This window comes from Equus quagga, chromosome 11 (assembly GCF_021613505.1).
Source record: "Equus quagga isolate Etosha38 chromosome 11, UCLA_HA_Equagga_1.0, whole genome shotgun sequence".
In the NCBI taxonomy this organism is placed as follows: Eukaryota; Metazoa; Chordata; class Mammalia; order Perissodactyla; family Equidae; genus Equus; species Equus quagga.
The window spans coordinates 66,078,188-66,096,925 of NC_060277.1; the positions used below are offsets into that span (position 1 = coordinate 66,078,188).

Genomic DNA, 18,738 nt, shown 5'->3' on the forward strand with positions numbered 1-18,738 from the left:
CCTTGTCCTCCAAAAACATTGGATTGTGTGTTTTGGTCAGTGTAGCAGTTCCCTGAGGAACCACAGCTGACAACTGCCTTTGGTTTTGGGCCCCTTAGGCAATAGCAGCTTCCTTGGCAACATCTATCAGAAGATTTAAAGAGATATATATATATATACTTCTTTGGGGCGAGATCCAGACATTTAAGAAAAGCTCTGTCAGATCACAGGTTAATCATGGAGATAGGATAGAAATGTCAGTTACTACACACAACAAAAAAGACAGACTTTGCAAAAATAGTTTAGAGTCACTATACAAACAGATGGCTGTAGCCACCAAAAGAAATCCCTGAGGAGGAAGAGAATATGATTTCCAGAGGTACCACACTGTAATACTCTAAACGTCCAGTTCTCAACAAAAAAATTACAAACATACAAAGAAATAAGAAAATAAGACTCATTCAAAGGAAAAAGAGAATTTGATAGGAACTCTTCCTCTGGAAGCCAAGACATTGGGATTACTAGTCAAAGAGATTAAATCAGAAGTCTTACATATGGCTCAATGAGCCAAAAGAAAATCATGAACAAACTAGACGAAATCAAAACAATGTATGGACAGGGAATGTCACTAAAGAGACAGAAATCATAAAAAGGAACCAAATAGGAATTCTAGAGCTAAAAAGTACAATTAGTGACATGGAAAATTCACTAGATACCGCTATGCACCTATTAGAATGGCCAAAATCCAGAACACTGACCACATCAGATATTGGAGAGGATATGGAGCAAGAGGAACTCTCCTTCATTGCTTGTGGGAATGCAAAATGGTACAGCCACTCTGGAAGACACTGTGGTGGTTTCTTACAAAACTAAACATACTCTTACCAGATGATCCAGCAATCACACTCCTTGGTATTTACCAAGAGGAGCTGAAAACTTACATCCACACAAAAACCTGTACACAGATGTTTATAGCAGCTTTAGTCATAACTGTCAAAACTTAGAAGTTTTCTAAGATGTCCTTCAGTGGATAGAACAGATAAATACTGTGGTACATCCAGATGATGGAATATTACTTAGCGCTAAAAAGAAATGAGCTATCAAGCCATGAAAAGTCATGGAGGAAATTTAAACGTATGTTACTAAGTGAAAGAAGCCAATATGAAAAGGCTACATACTGCATGATTCCAACTATATGACATTCTGGAAAAGGCAGATTTAACCTGTGGTTAAAGGGAGGATGGGATGAATAGGTAGTGCACAGAGGAATTTTAGGGCAGTGAAACTAAGTATGATACTATAAAGGTGGATACATGTCATTAAAAATTTGTCCAAACCCATACAATGTACAACACCAAGAGTGAACTCGAATGTAAACTATAGACTCTGGGTGATAATGATGTACAAATGTAGGTTTTGTCAATTGTAACAAATAGACTAGTGGAGGATATTGATAAGGGGGGAAGCTATGTATATGTAGGAGTAGGGGGTATATGGGAAATCTCTATACCCTCTGCTCAATTTTGCTATAAACTTAAAACTGCTCTAAAAAATAGAGGACCTGAACAACACTATAAGCCAGGCACCATTCTGGGATTCAACAACAAACAGACAAAAATCTGTGCCCTCATGGACCTTAAAGAAATTAAACAAGATTTTTAAAGTTACCCTGTGTAGGATATTAGCAGAAAAATTAAACAGGGAAGGGGAACAGGGATTATCAGAGGGTTGCAGATTTTACTCAGTGTGGTTGGGACACTGAGTAAAGATGACATCCGAGTAAAGAGTAGTTCTTACCCTCAATTATCCTGTTTATCATAATACTTCAAAATGTGTGTACTAGACAAACTCCCATCTAGCTGGTGAAATCCTTGTTGGCCAGGACTATTCTCAGCTCCTAGCGCAGAGCTTACATAGAGGGGCTGTTTAACACGCCTCCTGAATTGAAATGAGAGAATAATCACCTGTGTTCCAGCAGCCTGCAAAGTGCTACTGACTTGTTTACTAACATCTTTACCCTTGGCCTTCCGTAATAACTTAGCTTCCACGTGGTCAGTCCTTCAAGTCAATGGGCTAGGTGAAAAATAAAAGGCGTGTGTTTTCTCAAACACTGACTCACTATCCAGAAACTGGATATCTCCTTAAGTCAACCATTAATAAGGAAAAAAGTCTCTTAGATTGACTTGCTCTCAGGAACTCATCAACTTGCTCTTAACACACACTTTAGACATAAAAACAGAGGCCTATAAAGGTAAAAATTCTAGTTAGAAATGGGAGTGTTTGCTGGGGCTCCTGAAACATCACTCTGCCTTAGACCTACTTCTCCTAACCAGGAGAAATCTTCCAGAACCCTCTGCCTCCTGACCTGCACCAAGCTCATTTCCAGCTGCAGGGCATCTCTCTCTCTCCGAGCCGTATCCAGCTCTCCTTCCAACCGCCGCACCTCCGACTGCACCAATGCCAACTGCTGCTGGGCCTCCCGGGCTGCCTGGGCCTCCCTCTGGGTGTTCCCCTGAGAAAGGGAAATCAGACTTAAGTACATACCTCATTTCCTGAATTCCCCAATTCATTCTCCCATACCCTAAAACCCAAGCTTCCCCTCTCTCCACATTTGATCTATTTCCTCATCTCTGTTTAAAGCTACTCTTTGGCCTTCCATGTATTTGATGCCCCCAGCCCTTCCTGCTGGCCCTATACTCTCAGTCCTGTCTCTCACACATAGTTCTGCTCTCTCCATCTCAGTCCCCTATGCCCCATATTCCGACATCCCATCTCATTCAATTATTTTGCCCTTCATCTCTTCCCCATTCATTCCCTGACTGCCGCTTTTACCTTCTCCCTTTCCAACTGAGCCTGGCCCTCCTCCTGCAGTGCCTGGTAGCGTTCCTTAAGCTGGTGCTCTTGCTGGGCCCGGGTCTGCCGTTCTTCTTCTAGGGCAACCTGAAGTGTCTCCAACTGGCGATGCTCACTGAGTTGCCCAGCCCGAGCCTCATCTCGTTCTTCCTGCAGGGCCCGGCACCGCTGCTGTTCTAGCTCCAAGCTCAGGGTTAGAGCTTGCCTTTCCTCTTCCTATAGCCCCAGGAGAAAACCAAGATCCTTAGCATGCCCTCAAGAGACCAGCAATCTGCCCCTCACCCCCATGTAATATGCCCACTGAGAATTACACCTATTAAACAGACAATAGTTGACAAGCCCACAGGATTACAATATAGTAGGTAAGAGCTTCTGTTTCAGAATTAGGTAGATTTGGGTTCAAATCTCAGCTCTGTCATTTAACCAAGCGTTCTTAGGCACACACCCTTATCTGTAAAATGGAAATAATATTAGGGTCTAACTTGTGAGGATTAAAGTAAAAAGTGTATGTAAAGCATTTAGCACAGTGTCTGGCACATAGTAAGTACTCAGTATACAATAGCTATCACCATCATCATCAAAAGACATTCCACAAAGGCTAGAAAATCCAGCCTACAGTCACCTAGCCAAGCAGCAACCATCATCAGCCCTGTTGGATGTAGCCTGTTGAGACTACAAGCATGCGTCATGCATGCAGCAAGTTCCAAACCTGGCTACTAATTCATATGGGTAATCATCTTATCATTTCAGTAATAAGAAACTTGAGTGAGTCTCGTGCCATACCTTTTTTAGCTATGCCCTGGACCAGAGTTCCCAAATGTGGCTGAGCAAAATCACCTAGGAAATTTCTGAAAATACTTAGGTTCCCCAACTTCACCATATCTCTACTGAATCAAAACCTCTGGGGATGGGTCCCAGAAATCTATATTTTTAAATAATTCCTGAGATGATTCTAATGAGGATACAATTTCCAGACTCTCACAAACTTACTTGGTGGCAGAGCCCTTTTGTTGTAGAGTATTTAGCAGAACTAGTGTTCTAAGGAACAAACTCCGGGAAACACTGCCCTGGTGCAAGTCAAATTATGAACTCCCACAATCCACCCATAGCTCTCTAGAAGTAATTAACAGCCTCCATTGGAATTAACTCAGCCCAGTAGTCTCACCAGTGTCTCTCTTTCGCGTTGCTGCAGTCTGGCACCTTCCTGTTCACGATTCAGGGCCTCCACGGCCTCAGAAAGGCTTTGTTCCAGGCGGGTTACTGTCTTTCAGGGAGAGGGGAACAGGGCAGAGGAACTGAGGGGAATCCTTGTATGTTATACTTCAAAAAGTATTAACAACAAAAACTTTAAATGTAAGATTTAACTAAATGACTTAGGGGCCAAAGAGAAGACTACACGGTGTGAGAAAAGCTGGGAATACATCAACAATGCAAGTGTGACAGCAGGAACGGTGAAGGGAAAGGAAATAGGGGAGGAGGACTATCAGGATAGCTAGTGCAAGACTGAGGTCAATCTGTTGGGAACCCTAAGTTCAGAGGGTTGATCCTGGTTGCCCACCTCTTGCTGTTTACTTCTAGTGAGTTCAGCTGCCTGGCGCTCCTCCTGGAGTCCCCGAAGTACCTCTGTCCGCTCAGCTTCATGCCGGTTCCAGCCCTCCACCACTCGGGCCAGGGTCTCAGGAGAGGAAAGGCAGATGGAATTTCAAAATAACTTTTTTGTCCTCTTTCTGTCCACAGGGGCAGGGTCAATAGCCACCTTCTCCCAGTAGTCAGTAAACCCACCCCTTACCCCAGCTCCTAATGTGAACAAAGGAACACTGGTTGGCCACTCCCATTTACTATAGGCTTAGTGCCCTCCACGAAGAGACCCACCCACATCCTGCTACTCTGGTACCTTGTCCAGTTGTTCGATCATGATATCTTTCTTGCGGTCGGCAGTCACAGCCACAGCTAACTGTTGCTGTAGCTCTAGCACTCGGGTCTGCAGGCTCTGAATATGGCGCTCACAATGCTGGGAAGAAGGGTGAAGAGTCTGGGTATTGCCATGTTTAATCTGACCAAAGCACCAAACTTTCCAGCTCCTCTAGGGGAAATGGGCTGGAGAGACAGACCCAGGGTCCCAAGAACAGAATAGTTTTGGGGAGGGAAAATCAAGAATACTGGAAGAGGAATCTTGAGGCCTGAGACATACAACACCTTCCTCTACTTTATCAGGAAATAGGAGCTTAGTTTCCAGGCTCTTACCTTTCCTGGAACTCCTAAGAAAAATTTCCATGAGCCTTTTGGCAGGGTGCAGCAGCCCACACTGCAAAGAGCAGGAAGTTACTCCTGCCTTAAGAAGTTCACTGGACACAACAATTAAACATAGCATAAAGGGGATAGGATAAAGGGAATAGATCAAGCATAGGATAAAGGGGAAGCCTTTTCTTCATTTTAAAATAGAGAAAGAGAGCATTCCAAAAATGACAATACAACAAATGATCTTGACTTTTCCTCTGCCTGTCTCTCTCTCTGCCCCCTTCACACAGGCTGAGGCTTGCAGAGATAAAGCTCATTATATCACCAATAGCTATAAAGCCCTTGCAGAAACCAGCAAAGTTCACTGTTCATTCACCAAACGTTTACGGAGTGTTTCTACGTGCTAGGTATACTCCACACCTTAGGGAGACAGTGCTGAACAAGACACGGTATGACCCTCATAGATCCCAGATTTTAGAGGGGAGAAACAAACAAGATATATCAGACTGTGTAAACACGCAGGAAACAATAAGGTGATCTGAAGGAATACCTGGAGGAGAAGTGCGCCATCTCACATAGGATAGTCAAAGAAGGCTTCCCTGAAGAGCCATTTGAGTAAAACCCAGAGAGCAGGCCCTTAACCCTCAGCCCTTTTCAGCACTCAGCCCCATTTCTAATCTTTGCTGCTTTCAAAGGGAAGCCTTTGTATCTCACCTTGCGACGAGTATGCTCTGAATCCAGTGCATCTCTCAGGCCCTGAAAATCCGGAGGATTGAGTGGGGGCCCTGGCCGAAGGCTGGCGTAGCGAGGAAACAACTCCTCCAGGGCTTGGGCTGAGCTAGACAGAGACAAATCTTGCAGGGGCCGGGTGCTGAGTGAATTAAGTAGAGAATGTTAGAGTTGGGAAAGCTTCTGAGATTCACTAGTCCAACTGTGATATTTTACCAATGAGGAAACTGAAACTCAGAAATGGCAAGGGACATGCCCAAAGTCATAACGCTAGGCAGGGACAGAGCCACAGATAGCACAGAGGTTCTGTGGTTCACTCTGTAGTGCTCCTTGCTCTAAGCCACACTCCCTGTAGCAAAAGTCTCAGCAGAAACAAGCTACTTCTTCTGGGGGAAGAAGGACTCGAGGTTGGGAGAAAGCCAGGTACCAGGCAGCCGATGCTTATGCTCCTGAAGGAGTAAAGAGGTAGAAGATAGGAGAGAAAGGATGAAAGCTAAAAGCTAAGTGAGAAGCATCTTAGGTCCTTAAGAACTACAAAAGCAGTAAAGGAAGTATCAAGGAATATAACACTTGGCTTTCCAAGAAAGCAAGCAAGCTAGGAGAACCGAAGGAGAACTCACTTAAGCAAGGTGGCTGTGCTGTCACTATCAAAGGAGTCCTCTTCCCGCCTCTCTGAGCCAGCACCTGTAGTGAGGGGATCCCCTGCAGGCAGCCAGAGGGACCCCACAGCCAGGGTCAGGTAAGGATAGGAACAGGCACCACTTGTAGGAGAAGAGAGAAGAGGGCTTTCCTTTCTACCTCACTCACTCCTCCGACCCCTCTCCCAAAGAAGTGGAGCCTTTCCTCCTGAAATCTCTTGCCTCAGAGACTAGTTTCCCCCACCCTCTGCTCCATCCCACCCCTTAAATACAGATTCTCCTTTACAGGTAAGAGGTTTACTCACGATAGGCTGTATCACGTGAGGTTTGGAGCATGCTCTGGAGCTGACCCCTAACACTTTCCATCTCAAAGATATGCTTGGAACCATCCTAGAAAAAAGCAACAGAGAAATCACATGCAACCTGTATAATCTATATTCTACCTACTGTCAGGGCAGATGGCATCCAGCACCTCCTAAAATCCAAGAATTTTTACTCCAGCACCTGGTAAAGCAAGAAAAACAAAACTGACCCAATAAGGGTCAGAAACTCGAATGTCTACACAAGCCATATAGGTAATGTAAATGAATTAATTGGGCAGGCTAAGACAAGAGTGGTGAGGCTTCTTGCCAACTAGGCAGCAAATACCCATCTAAAGACTGTAGCCCATGGCTATCAGTTTTTCAAACTCTGCAAAACCTAACCAGTTTGCAAATTGGTTATGACACCTTTTATATCCAAAACTAACAGCTATCTTCTCTGCAACTTGTGTAACTAAACCATGCTTTAATGATTTACATGCCAAATTTTGAACCAGACAATCAAAATAGTTTTGAGCTGAAAGGACCTTAGCATACTCTGTTGCTATCCTTAAGTCCCTAGTTCCCTCCTGGGATGAGGAAACCTCATCCTCACAGTGCCCAAGTCCCACTCAAAGCACAGCACCTCATCCCACAGTGCAGCTGTCTCTGACCAAAAAACGCTAAGTTTCACAATTTTCCAAATTATGGTGTCCTGGGTCACTCTCTCCCTCATAAACATTTGTTCCCAGGAACAAGCATGACTGACTCTGTAGCTAAAAGGAATTTAAAACCCAACAGTAGGAGTTCCAATCTCAGTAAAGCCATTTCTTTTTGCCACCCCCAATCCCAAGATCCTAGAGGTCCCCAACACACACTTTCCTCACCTTTTTCTTCAAGTTGTTCTCCAAGCCAAGTGACAAGCTGTGACTCAGCTCTTGGGCCAAGCCATCTAGAGGTGGAGAAGTGGAGGGTAAATACAGCTGGGCTCGGGCTGTGGCCTCTGCCTGACGACTAAGGTGCAAAGAAGTATAGAGCTGGGAGGTCACTTCAGAGGACACCTGGTCCAGCCCAGGGGCTTCTGATGAATCACTCAGGAGATCCTCAGCCCCCAGAGGTGAACCAGGGTTGGTAGGTGATGTTGCCATGAGTACACTGAAGAGACAACTGGAAACAGCAGAGCTGGGAATTCCTGGCTCTGTTTTAGGAGAGCCCAGGAGGAAAAGTACACAGGGAAGGAAGATTTCGGAGGAGGGAGGAAGACTCCAAGCCAAGGATCCTTGGTGAATAACAATATGGAGGCCTTCTGGTTAGAGAAAAGGTTTCCACTGGTTCCAGAGGCCATGGGAGAAGGCAAAAGCATTTCTTTCCACAGCTCCTGGGAACGGTGGGAAAGAGGGTGCGGCAAGGAGGGGCTGGGGACAGAAGACCAACTGCCCGGCAACAGTACCACTGCAGCTCCTCTGGAGTGCTGAAAGCTGCAGATCACCTTCTAGCACAGGCTGTCACCGGTCAGCTGAGCTCTTAAATTCTCACATTCAGAACGTGCTAACCGAAACGGACCCAAATCCAACAGGGGCCTAATCTCCATCCAGCTGCTTTATGTGCCCCTCTACTCGCTCCAGTCTCAGAGAGGCAGGAAGCTCACGTTCCCCACCTCCCCACACCCCTCTGCCCACTCCCCTCTCCTATCTAGGGTCAACTCTCTGGTATATCCCCCCCGACCCCTCCTGGAAGAACGCCATAGCAAAGCTCCCTAGAATCCGTCCCTTCCTACCACCCCCAAAGAAACCTCATGAACACTCAGTCACGCACTCAGACGTTCCTAAAAAGCTCGCCGCCCCCAAGCCCAGCCTGAGATCCTCTACCCCGACCACCCGTTCCGACTACTCTCCACATTTGCAGTCCTCAGTCCCCCAATCTGCCAAGGTGGGGACAAGGTATCGCCTCCCTCCTCTGAGACCTGGTCCCAGAAGACCAAGACCCCCGGCTCTCGCGCCCTTCTCTACACTCAAAACCGTTGGTAACCTCCCGCCCACCGGCGTCAGCCCCGCCTCGCTCGCCCCGATGACGTCATCAGCCCAGGAGCTCTCAGTCGCTGCGGTTCATACAGCCTCTGGAACCTGGGAGCCTGACGCGCTTGCGCGCTTTGGCGACCATGGATTGGCTGAGAGAGGTTTTGGGGCGGAGTCACTGCTCCGCCGCAGCAGCGTGAGGACCCGGTGGGGTGGGGCTCCGCGGAAACCGGAAGTACCCGGTGACGGGCGCTCGGAGCAGTTCCGGTGAGTCCGGGGGAGGGGTCCCCGGCTGGCTGGAGGGATCCGGGATAGAGAACTGCAGCCCACTGAGTGTGTGCGGTCCCGGAGTGAGGCTCCCACTTTCTGCTCCGCAGATGACCGTCCACAACCTATACCTGTTTGATCGGAATGGAGTATGTCTGCATTACAGCGAGTGGCACCGCAAGAAACAAGCGGGGATCCCCAAGGAGGAGGTGACGAGAGGGCCCCGCGCAATCCGGTGACCCCGCAACTCCAAACGCATTTAGTCCCAATCCAGCCCCTCCTCTCCAGACCCCAGCTAGTTCCCACCCCTACCCTGTCTCCTTCAACAACCATGACCTAACTCTGCCCCTCTCCCTCCAGGAGTACAAGCTGATGTATGGGATGCTCTTCTCTATCCGCTCGTTTGTCAGCAAGATGTCACCGCTAGACATGTACGCGGAGTCAGAGGGGATGTTGATGGAAGGAGGGCTAGCTTTGGGAATTCTGGAGTGGGAGAAACTTTCTGGATTGGGAGGGGCATGGCCCCCAGAGACAGGAAGGAGACATAGAGAGAGGGAGTCCGGAGCTAGAGTGCTGGAGCTGGCTGTGGCGGCGGTGGGGAAGATCTGAATGTGGAGAGGTTGGGTGCAGGGGATAAATTGAGGAGTGAATATGGGAGGTGTCTTTACTCAACCAGGCTCCTACAAATGATATGTTTAGAGAAGAGGGAGTCTACCTACAGGGGATCAGAAGTATCTCTTTGGGAGAGAGTCCGCTCCTATTCCTTAACATCTTCCTCATCTCTGCAGGAAGGACGGCTTCCTGGCCTTCCAAACCAGCCGCTACAAACTCCATTACTACGAGACGCCCACTGGAATCAAGGTTGTCATGAATACTGACTTGGGCGTGGGACCCATCCGAGATGTGCTGCACCACATCTACAGTGCGGTCAGTGCCAGCCCCTGGGACCCTTCCCCCGAAGCTCCTCAACAGCCATGGCCACTTAGAGCCCCAAGACTTCTTCAGATTCCCTGCCTTAATCCTACTCTATTGTAGCTCTATTGAAGTCAGAGTTTTCTCAGGACCCTTTAGGTCCTTAAACACTCCCACCACCAGTTTCTCCTGAGGGAAGACTTGCCTCTCGGCCCTGGATCCTTGTGCATTCACACACCCCTGAGGTTCTACTAGGTTTGGGGTTGAAAACAAGAGGTGTGCAAAGCCTGGCTTTAACACCCTCCCCCTCCATAGCTGTATGTGGAGCTGGTGGTGAAGAATCCCCTGTGCCCGCTGGGCCAAACTGTGCAGAGTGAGCTCTTCCGCTCCCGACTAGACTCCTACGTCCGCTCTCTGCCCTTCTTCTCCGCCCGGGCTGGCTGAAGGAAGCACCCTACCTCACCCCTCAGGAGAATCCGGTCTGCCTGGGGCCTTCCTAACCTGTTTCACCTGAGGGTCCCCACTGCCAGCCTCTCGACCCCCCTCAAGCCTCCCAGCAGCCCTCCTAGGGCAACAGCCAAAAGCTTGCCCTGGTGCCCTCCGAATCCCAGGAAGGAATCCTCCAGGAGTCCCTGCACCTCCAAACCAGGCACACTCTCCAGTTTTATCCCCTACCTGACACTGTGAGAAGTACAGAATAAACTTTTTTTTATCCTCTGCGGCCTGAGTGTGTCCGTTTGAGTGGTTGTCGGGAGCCTGCCCCACTCATGAAGGGGTGAACCAGGGTGGCCACATCCCCTGAGCCTGCAAAGAGGCTTTGTTAGTGGATTTCTCAACTGCGGCACTCCTGACATTTGGGGCTGGATAATTCCTTGTTGTGGAGGGGCTGTCCTGTTCTTTGTCCTGGTCGCCGCGCACTAGATTTCCGAAGCACATCTTCTCCCTTCCCCAGTCGTGACAGTCAAGAATGTCTCCAGACCTTGCCAAATGACGCCTAGGGGACAGAATCGTCCCCGATTGAAAAGCACTGAGCTGGAGGAAGGCCGACTTGCCTCGAGTCCCAGAGGGTAGGACAGCCCTCCTGGGTCCTGCTCTCTGGCTCCTCTGAGCACACACAGTACTCTAGCTGCCGAGCTTCGGAAGGCGGGGCTTATGCAGATGAGCGGCAGATTTGGCTGGGAGGTGGCTGGCTTTATGCAGATAATGGGGTGGTGCTTGCATGTTGATTAGCTGGGACGGCTGCGGACGCGGCTGGGCGCCTAGCGGGTCCCGCTGCGGTTCTGGCTGGGGTGGCATCTCTCCTCCGCCCTCATCGTCCCTAGGTCCTTACTCGCTGAGAGTCGCCCTCGACCTTTACCCTCATCCATTTCCACTTCTTCCTCCCGGCCCCAGTGCCCCCGTACCCGAATATCTCCACTCGTGGCGCCCCCCGCGTTTCTCCCCTCCCGCGGCAAACCCCGCGACCTCCAGCAGTCCGCCCCCGCGGCCCAGATCGGCCTGGAGGCTCCCGCCGCAGCCGCCTCAGCCGCCTCAGCCTTCCAGCTTTCCCAGGGCTCGCGCCACTACACCCCCGGGGGTCCGCCCTCGGGCTTCCCTGTGCCCTCCTCCTGCCCCCTCGGAGCCCCCTCCCCCGCCCTGGCCAGCCAGCATGCAGGTGTCTATCGCGTGTACCGAGCAGAACCTTCGCAGCCGGAGCAGTGAGGACCGTCTGTGTGGACCCCGGCCGGGCCCCGGGGGCGGTAATGGCGGGCCGGTCGGCGGGGGGCATGGGAATCCTCCCGGGGGCGGAGGATCAGGCCCCAAGGCCCGGGCGGCACTGGTACCCAGACCCCCAGCACCTGCTGGGGCCCTCCGAGAGAGCACCGGCAGAGGCACTGGCATGAAATACAGGTATGGGGGTGGCCGGGCAGCCCGCCCCATCTGCTCCACTTTCCTGACCCCTGAAGCTTCCTGGGATCCGCCAGGACGCCCTCAAACTTCACTAAAAAGGTCCTGGCTCATTCCATCCCTTCTTCTCATAACGGCACTCCCATACTTGGTCCCTCTCTTGGTCTCCGTCGATATCCCCGAGAAGGAGAAAATCAAGTTTACCAAGCTTGACAGGGTCCTGTCAGACCCAGGGGATACTCATGAGCTTCCCTCCTTACCCCCAGGAAGGCCAGAGATGCATCTGTCTCCAGGCTGCGCACTCCCCCCCAACCCCCTCGGATAGAGTGTCCTTGGCTCCGTGTCCTAGGAAGAAGCAGGGAAGGAAACAGCTTCTCACTCTGGCCTGCTCAGGGTGCTGACCCAGATACCACCCCCACCTGCCCCAAGGGCCCCTGTCTCCTTCCACCTTTCTTGGTGGGGTCCTGGGAATGATGGACTACATCTCTCGACCCCGTGCTGAGAGACAGGGGCCGGATGGGGAAGGTGGACTGAAATGTAACCGACTTTGTCTCAGAGAACCACTGGGCTCTCAGAACTCACAGTAGGAGAGAGGGGAGGTGCTCCTGTTTGGGAGTGAGCAGAGGTCACTAATCTGACCTGGCTTTGTCACTTGAGGAATTTGATCCCCTCCATGTGGCAGCCCTGAATTAGGAAGCTCAGCTCACTACCTGGGTGGGGGGCCTTGGGAGGAGGGGGCTCTCTAGTTCACAGACAGACTTCACAAGCCAACAGGAGCAGAGGGAGTGGAGAGGGGAAAAGGGAAAATAGTTTTACTCCCCACCCAGGTGTCCTACCTGCCTTTGTTGGTGGCCCATCTGCCTAGCCTATCTAAGGACCCTTGCCTGCCTGAGTGCCCGAACTTGACTTGGTTTACCCCTTCCACCCCAGTGTCTGCCCTTTAGCATAGCACTCTCTGTCTGAGGGTCTGTTTTCACAAACTCATCACAATGAGCCAGTCACGTTCCTCCCAGCCCCCAACTCCACATATCCCAGAGATGACTCAAACACAGACAAGCCCCACCAGAAGAAACACAAACCAGGCAGCATATCTTCAATGTGACAGGAGGGAACAGAGGCATTGGACAGTGGCTCCAGAGGAACAGGCATTTATTTGTTCACTTATGCTATGGGCATAGTACTGCCCAATTCGGTAGGCCCACTGGGTCTAGTTTCTTTGGACGGAGACACCCTGAGGGCTTCTCAGTCTGGAGGGAGAGGAGCTGGGGGCTGATAATCTACGTCCCTAAAGGAGGCCACACCCCTTCCTGCTGCTTCTGTATCCTGCAGGAACCTAGGAAAGTCTGGGCTTCGGGTGTCCTGTCTTGGCCTAGGTGAGTTAGAAAGAAGAAGAATTAAGGGAAGAGCCATTCTTTCACGCTTGCCTCCCACAGTTCTCACATGCCTGGCTTCTCTCTTGCAGGTACCTGGGTCACATTTGGTTCTCAGATCTCGGATGAGGTATAAGTGATGGGACCTAGAAGCAGGGTGAGGGGATGTCAGGGAACCAGAAAAGGGGGACATGGACTTGGATAGGGGTTTGGATAACAAGCTTGGAGCATGGTGGACCTGAGGCTGGAGGATGGGGAAAGGGGAGAGAATGTGGAAACCAGGGCTGAGGTGTGATGGGCTAGAGTGCAGTGAGGGAGGTAATTGAGGGGCCAGTGCTTGATCTTTAACTCTTTCTCTCACCTCCCTAGACAGCAGAGGATGTGCTGACAGTAGCCTATGAGCATGGTGTAAACCTGTTTGACACTGCCGAAGTGTACGCAGCAGGAAAGTAAGGACCGGGGTGAAAGAGCTAAGTTACACTTGGAAGGCTGAGAGAACATCAGGGCTTCTTGTTTTCCCTCTAAAGAACCTTGGGAATTCTGCGAACACTAAGTTTCCACCTTTCAGCCAATAGGCCCCTGAAGCATTATGGGAATTGTAGTCCTAACATCAGTCTCTCTCCAGCTTAAGGGCAATGGGCATACTGTGCAGTCAAAATAAAACAAATATATCCTGAGCATCAGTTATGTGCAACTACATGAGGATTACAAAGCTGAGTTTTCAAACACACCACACACCACATCACACACCCATGGCTTCACAGTAGGAGTAGCCAAAACAAAACAAAGAATGACCTACCCCTGCCTCTTTTCCATTTGGCAAACTCTTCTGCTTATCTTCAAGACTTGGCCCAAATGTCAGCTCCTCCAAGAAGCCTTTGCCCTACTCCCCGAAGTTGGTCACTACCCCCCTCAGCTCCAAAAGCACTTTATACTGCCCTCTGAGACACAGGTCATCAATTACTGGTTGACGGGGCCATATTCACTGCTCAGTTGGGAGGCTCCTTCCATGGAATTGGTATTACTCTCCCCCATGTCACCCAGGTACCTACACAGAGCCTGGCACAGAGCAGGCAATGCTAGTGGGATGACATCAACATGCCCTCAAAAAGCTCACAGTCTAAGTGGTTAAACAAACAAACCAAAAAGACAGGGAGTTATGAAAGATTAAATAACAGTAAAACACTTCAGCAACAGTTCACCATAACACCTTATGACTTGTCACACATTAGCTCATAATTAAGTGCCAAAGAATTGTGTAGCCAATAAGAGCTATGGAAGCTGACAAAAAGGACTGACCATAGACTATGGCCATCAGAGAACATTTTCCATAAGATGAGGCCGAATCTGAGCTAAGCTTTGGAGGATGGGTGGGACTTTGCAGAGATTCAAAGAAGGGGGAGGGCAATATAGATGGTTGGAACCAGACAAGACAGTGTCCTCCCCGGCTCCACTACAATCTCTCCCTCTCCCCTCATCCTATTCTATCCCTTCAGCATCCAGAACGGAGCCTGTACAGAGTTGATGCACAAGTGATATTTGTTGAATGAATGAATGAAAAAGATATGACTACACCCCTGGTTCTGTGAGCCCCTCTTATTTAGATGGGAGTGACAGCTCAGTGGGCTTCTGGTTTATGCTCCACTTTACAAGAGAGGAAATTAGTTGAAGGCAAAGGTGGAGAGGAGGGGAAGGAACTGATCTACTTTGGAGGGGTGAGTGCTTCTGCACTGTCTTTCTTCCAGGGCTGAAAGAACCCTAGGCAACATCCTCAAGAGCAAAGGTTGGAGGTGAGACTGCGTTTTGGGGGGTTGCTGGGGATGTGATCATCCAAAAGTCCTTTTCTTGCTGGTTCTCCCATTTCTCTTTTTCCAGGAGATCAAGCTATGTCATCACCACCAAGATTTTTTGGGGGGGACAGTAAGTGGCTGCCTTGCTATAATTGGGGAGAAGATCTACAGAGAATGTGTGAAGGTGCATGGGATGGGGGTGGGGACAGCTGTCCCTGCACCTGCTACCCCAGGTCTGCACCTGCCTGTGAGGACTCATGCAATCCCAGTTCCTCATGGCACCAGGCCAGCCCTGGTCCCTTATCTTTGACACACTTCTTCTTTGACTTACCTTTTCGTACAGGGCAGAAACTGAGCGAGGCTTGAGCCGCAAACACATCATTGAGGGTGAGAGTTAGGGGCTGGGAACCTGAAGTGGCCGGGTATGGAAGCCAGAGGAGTTGGGAACATTCTTTGAAGCTTTGAATCAGAGGTTTTGAATAGGGAAGCTGGGATTTAGGTGGTCATGGCAAAGGGGTAAGGCCTTTTCAGGAAACAAGCTGAAGTGTTTCCTTCCTCTCCCTATCCCTACCCCAGGCTTGCGAGGATCCCTGGAACGCCTCCAGCTGGGATATGTAGACATCGTCTTTGCCAATCGTTCAGACCCCAACAGTCCCATGGAGGGTAAAAGCAGCACCCCAACCCTGACAGTCCTTCAAAACTGCTCCCTCCCTGCTCAGGAGGCCTCCTAAGTTCCACAGGGAGGCTCAGACCCCAGCACTTAGACAAGGAGGGAGGCAAAGAGCAGATACCAACCTCTCTGACTCCACAGAGATGCCTGGGGTCCTGGTGGGGCAGGCAGAGGTCTACAGATCTGGAGCCCTGGATGCCAGGGGTCTGATGATGAGGCTCTCCCTCTCCCATGTGCCTAGAGATTGTGCGAGCCATGACCTACGTCATCAACCAGGGCCTGGCCCTTTACTGGGGGACATCCCGATGGGGGGCTGCAGAAATCATGGTGAGTGTGCCACCCCACTTCCCGCTGTCCCACAACTGGTTCCCACTCCAAACCTGACTCTACTGGAGGAGGGGGAGTGGAAGAAAATGGAAGGAATGCTCTGACCCCCATCTCTTCCCCACCCCAACCCAGGAGGCCTACTCAATGGCCAGACAGTTCAATCTGATTCCTCCAGTGTGTGAACAAGCTGAGTACCATCTGTTTCAGAGAGAGAAGGTGGAGATGCAGCTGCCAGAGCTCTACCACAAGATTGGTTTGCAGCCCCTTCATCCCTACCTTTCTCTCAGCCTCACCATCACCTAGATCCCTTTGCTCACATTTAATCCTCTTCCTCTTAGGTGTTGGCTCAGTTACCTTGTCCCCTCTGGCCTGTGGGCTCATCACTAGCAAATATGATGGACGCATCCCAGATACCTGCAGGGCCACCATCAAAGTGAGATCTGGAGGCTCAGGAGGGCAGGGACTGGGCTATCTGGGCTGCTGGAGATAGGGGCGTGGCATGTGGTCTTTTGCTGATTCTCCTTGGCCTCCAGGGATATCAGTGGCTCAAAGACAAAGTGCAGAGTGAGGATGGCAAGAAGCAACAAGCCAAAGTCATGGACCTTCTCCCCATGGCTCACCAGCTTGGCTGCACTGTGGCACAGCTTGCTATTGGTGAGATACTGCCAGTCCCGGACCCTGCAGGGGTCTTGTCTTCTCCTGAGATGCTACCAAACCCCAGACTGGCTTGTCCCTAAGGAGGACCCTCTTCCTCAGAGGCACTTCTTAAGTCTGTGTGCTCACTGTTCCGCATGAGTTCTCTTTTCTTCCTCCTCTGGCCCCAGCGTGGTGTCTCCGCAGTGAGGGTGTCAGCTCCGTCTTGCTTGGGGTGTTGAGCGCAGAGCAGCTGGTAGAACACCTGGGCGCCCTACAGGTGAGCTGGGGACTCAGAGCCAGAGCCCATCTCTATCATTTCCTTCCCCAGCAGTCAAGGCCTCGCTGTCCAACCCAGAATGGGCCCGTGAGGTCACCCACAAGGTCCTCGGTTTGCACATGAGAGGTTCCAGGGTGACAAGACGAGGCAGGGGCACAGCTGCGACTCTTTCCCTGCCACCTGGCCCCGCTGTGCAGCTCCCTAGGTCCTTCAACCTCATGCCCTTCTTCAGTGACCCAGCATGTACTGCCCTCTCCACCACCCCGCTCTCCTCCAGGTGCTGAGCCAGCTGACCCCGCAGACAGTGATGGAGATAGACGGGCTCCTGGGCAACAAACTGCATTCCAAGAAGTAGCCCGTCGGGGGCGCAGCCGAAGGGAAGGGCGCAGCCTACTTCCCCGCAGCCACCACCGCCTCCCTCCCGGTCCGACCCCTCCTCGCAGCGGCCAGAGTTAGGGCGGCCCCGCCCGCTAACGAGTCCCGGCTTCGAGTAGCGATACGCATGAACAAAGCCATATTCTCCCGCAGTGGGGCTTGAGAGGAAAAGTAGTCCGCCGGCCCCTGCTGCGTTCTCCTCGGCCTTCTTCCTAATCCCGGGCATGAGCTACTGGGTCGTTCCTTCTCTGCCACTTGGTCTCGCTCCCTTCTCTCCTCTCCTAATCGCCGAGGCCCAGGAGGAAAAAAAACCAAAACAGGGCGGATATAAGAAACATGCAGAGTACCTCAAAAGCGGCCCTTGAAATGTCATCAAGGGGTAATAACCTAGTAAGAAGTGAATTGTGATGTCATCTGTGACAAAGGAAACGGGGCTCTTATGTTATTCGACACAAGGGAAGCCAGGCTGGTCCTGGCAGGAAGTAAATGCGAATCTTTGGGAAACCAGGACTCTGCCTCACAGTCAGGCGGTGGAGGAGGGCTTAAAACTAAACTAGTGTTAATACTTTGTTCTTGCCAAGAGGAGCAGGGTGGGAGTGTAGCGACACAGCCTGATAAAGTAGAGAGAGATTTGATGGCAGATGTATAGTGTGGTCTGGGTGGCCCTTGGAAAACACAGTTGGGCTGTGCTTTGCAGGAAATAGTGACGGCCTTTAGGTCATGGCGGAGTCATTGGGCTGACCTAAAGAGCTCCGGGGTAGACTTCTGAGCCTTGAGCGGGACTTCCTACCTGGCAGGAGAGGACTGCAGTCTTCCTCCTGGCAATAATCTTAAAGCAATAATGATGGCCCCTCTTCTGTAAGACTTCCCAGGGACCTGTAAATAAAATCTCAGCTTGATCCTCACTCACCTTGTCTGAAATTGCAGGGTGGGGGGAGGTTGGGAGGTTAAGATCTCAGTCTCCCGTATCTGACTCTCCTCTGCCATCGGAAAGCTCCCGTACTCGCTTTCTCTCCATTGCTCATTTATTCCAGTGACCAGGGCATCCTGCTGCTAGGCACTGCTCTCCTCAAGAACTCAGACACCAGATACCCCAGGCCCCAGTTTTCTTCCTTCTTTCGGTCACCACGTTCATTAGGACCCAGATGTCTGGCTTCATAGTTTTTTTGCTCCTCCCTCTGACACCCTTGCCCTTGTTTTGTTTTGTTTTGTTTTGCAAGTTATATTAGCCACACTTCTTGTCTGCACTTCTCATTTCCTTCTTGCCTGATACCCACACATATACCAAGGAACTATCTGGGTGGTTTTCTTCTGGCTGAGTGGGAAGGGCCATTCTGAGGTTGAGGCTTTGGGATTTGGTGAAGGAGAGGGAAAAGGAAAACCAGTCTATGACTGAGATGATACAGAGAGAGGGAAAGGAGTTATCCTTATAAAGAAAAAAAGAAAACAAGTGAAAGATCATGTGTAGGGGTAGCA

General features: G+C 50.6%; 3 protein-coding genes across 4 annotated transcripts in view; 2 read left to right on the forward strand and 1 right to left on the reverse strand.

The window, feature by feature from the left end:
• The window catches only part of CNTROB (centrobin, centriole duplication and spindle assembly protein), a 21,209-nt gene extending 12,381 nt beyond the window's left edge, over positions 1-8,828 (reverse strand). Inside the window, exons 1-9 of the mRNA XM_046677801.1 lie at positions 7,624-8,828; positions 6,743-6,827; positions 6,420-6,501; positions 5,785-5,941; positions 4,727-4,843; positions 4,391-4,507; positions 3,998-4,096; positions 2,812-3,048; positions 2,345-2,491 (exon numbers count right to left, since the gene is read on the reverse strand). Of these exons, the coding sequence (XP_046533757.1) occupies positions 2,345-2,491; positions 2,812-3,048; positions 3,998-4,096; positions 4,391-4,507; positions 4,727-4,843; positions 5,785-5,941; positions 6,420-6,501; positions 6,743-6,827; positions 7,624-7,884 (1,302 nt within the window). The 5' untranslated portion in view covers positions 7,885-8,828. The remainder of the gene's footprint in view (positions 1-2,344; positions 2,492-2,811; positions 3,049-3,997; positions 4,097-4,390; positions 4,508-4,726; positions 4,844-5,784; positions 5,942-6,419; positions 6,502-6,742; positions 6,828-7,623) is intronic.
• TRAPPC1 (trafficking protein particle complex subunit 1) lies at positions 8,804-10,374 on the forward strand. The gene is made up of 5 exons (XM_046676278.1): positions 8,804-8,947; positions 9,129-9,227; positions 9,379-9,449; positions 9,807-9,945; positions 10,246-10,374. The coding sequence occupies exons 1-5, from the start codon at positions 8,804-8,806 to the stop codon at positions 10,372-10,374; spliced, it is 582 nt and encodes a 193-aa protein (XP_046532234.1).
• KCNAB3 (potassium voltage-gated channel subfamily A regulatory beta subunit 3) lies at positions 9,915-18,167 on the forward strand. Of its 2 annotated transcripts, XM_046676943.1 has the most exons (15): positions 9,915-9,945; positions 10,883-11,820; positions 13,147-13,190; positions 13,280-13,317; positions 13,557-13,636; positions 14,933-14,977; positions 15,063-15,107; positions 15,321-15,364; positions 15,554-15,640; positions 15,889-15,974; positions 16,107-16,227; positions 16,313-16,407; positions 16,508-16,628; positions 16,799-16,887; positions 17,165-18,167. In XM_046676943.1, the coding sequence occupies exons 2-15, from the start codon at positions 11,150-11,152 to the stop codon at positions 17,240-17,242; spliced, it is 1,644 nt and encodes a 547-aa protein (XP_046532899.1). In that variant the 5' UTR covers positions 9,915-9,945; positions 10,883-11,149; the 3' UTR covers positions 17,243-18,167. The 2 variants fall into 2 exon arrangements, with proteins under 2 accessions (XP_046532899.1, XP_046532898.1); XM_046676942.1 differs by lacking the exon at positions 16,799-16,887.
• The last annotated feature ends 571 nt before the right edge of the window (positions 18,168-18,738 follow it).

Bases quoted from the DNA above. Each gene is read 5' to 3' on its own strand.
- TRAPPC1 (XM_046676278.1), top strand. From the start codon at position 8,804: ATGACGTCATCAGCCCAGGAGCTCTCAGTCGCTGCGGTTCATACAGCC. The intron at 9,228-9,378 runs GTGACGAGAGGG...CTCTCCCTCCAG, and splicing joins CGGGGATCCCCAAGGAGGAG to GAGTACAAGCTGATGTATGG. The intron at 9,946-10,245 runs GTCAGTGCCAGC...CCCCCTCCATAG, and splicing joins TGCACCACATCTACAGTGCG to CTGTATGTGGAGCTGGTGGT.
- KCNAB3 (XM_046676942.1), top strand. From the start codon at position 11,150: ATGTTGATTAGCTGGGACGGCTGCGGACGCGGCTGGGCGCCTAGCGGG. The intron at 13,637-14,932 runs GTAAGGACCGGG...TCTTTCTTCCAG, and splicing joins GAAGTGTACGCAGCAGGAAA to GGCTGAAAGAACCCTAGGCA. The intron at 15,975-16,106 runs GTGAGTGTGCCA...ACCCCAACCCAG, and splicing joins GGGGGGCTGCAGAAATCATG to GAGGCCTACTCAATGGCCAG.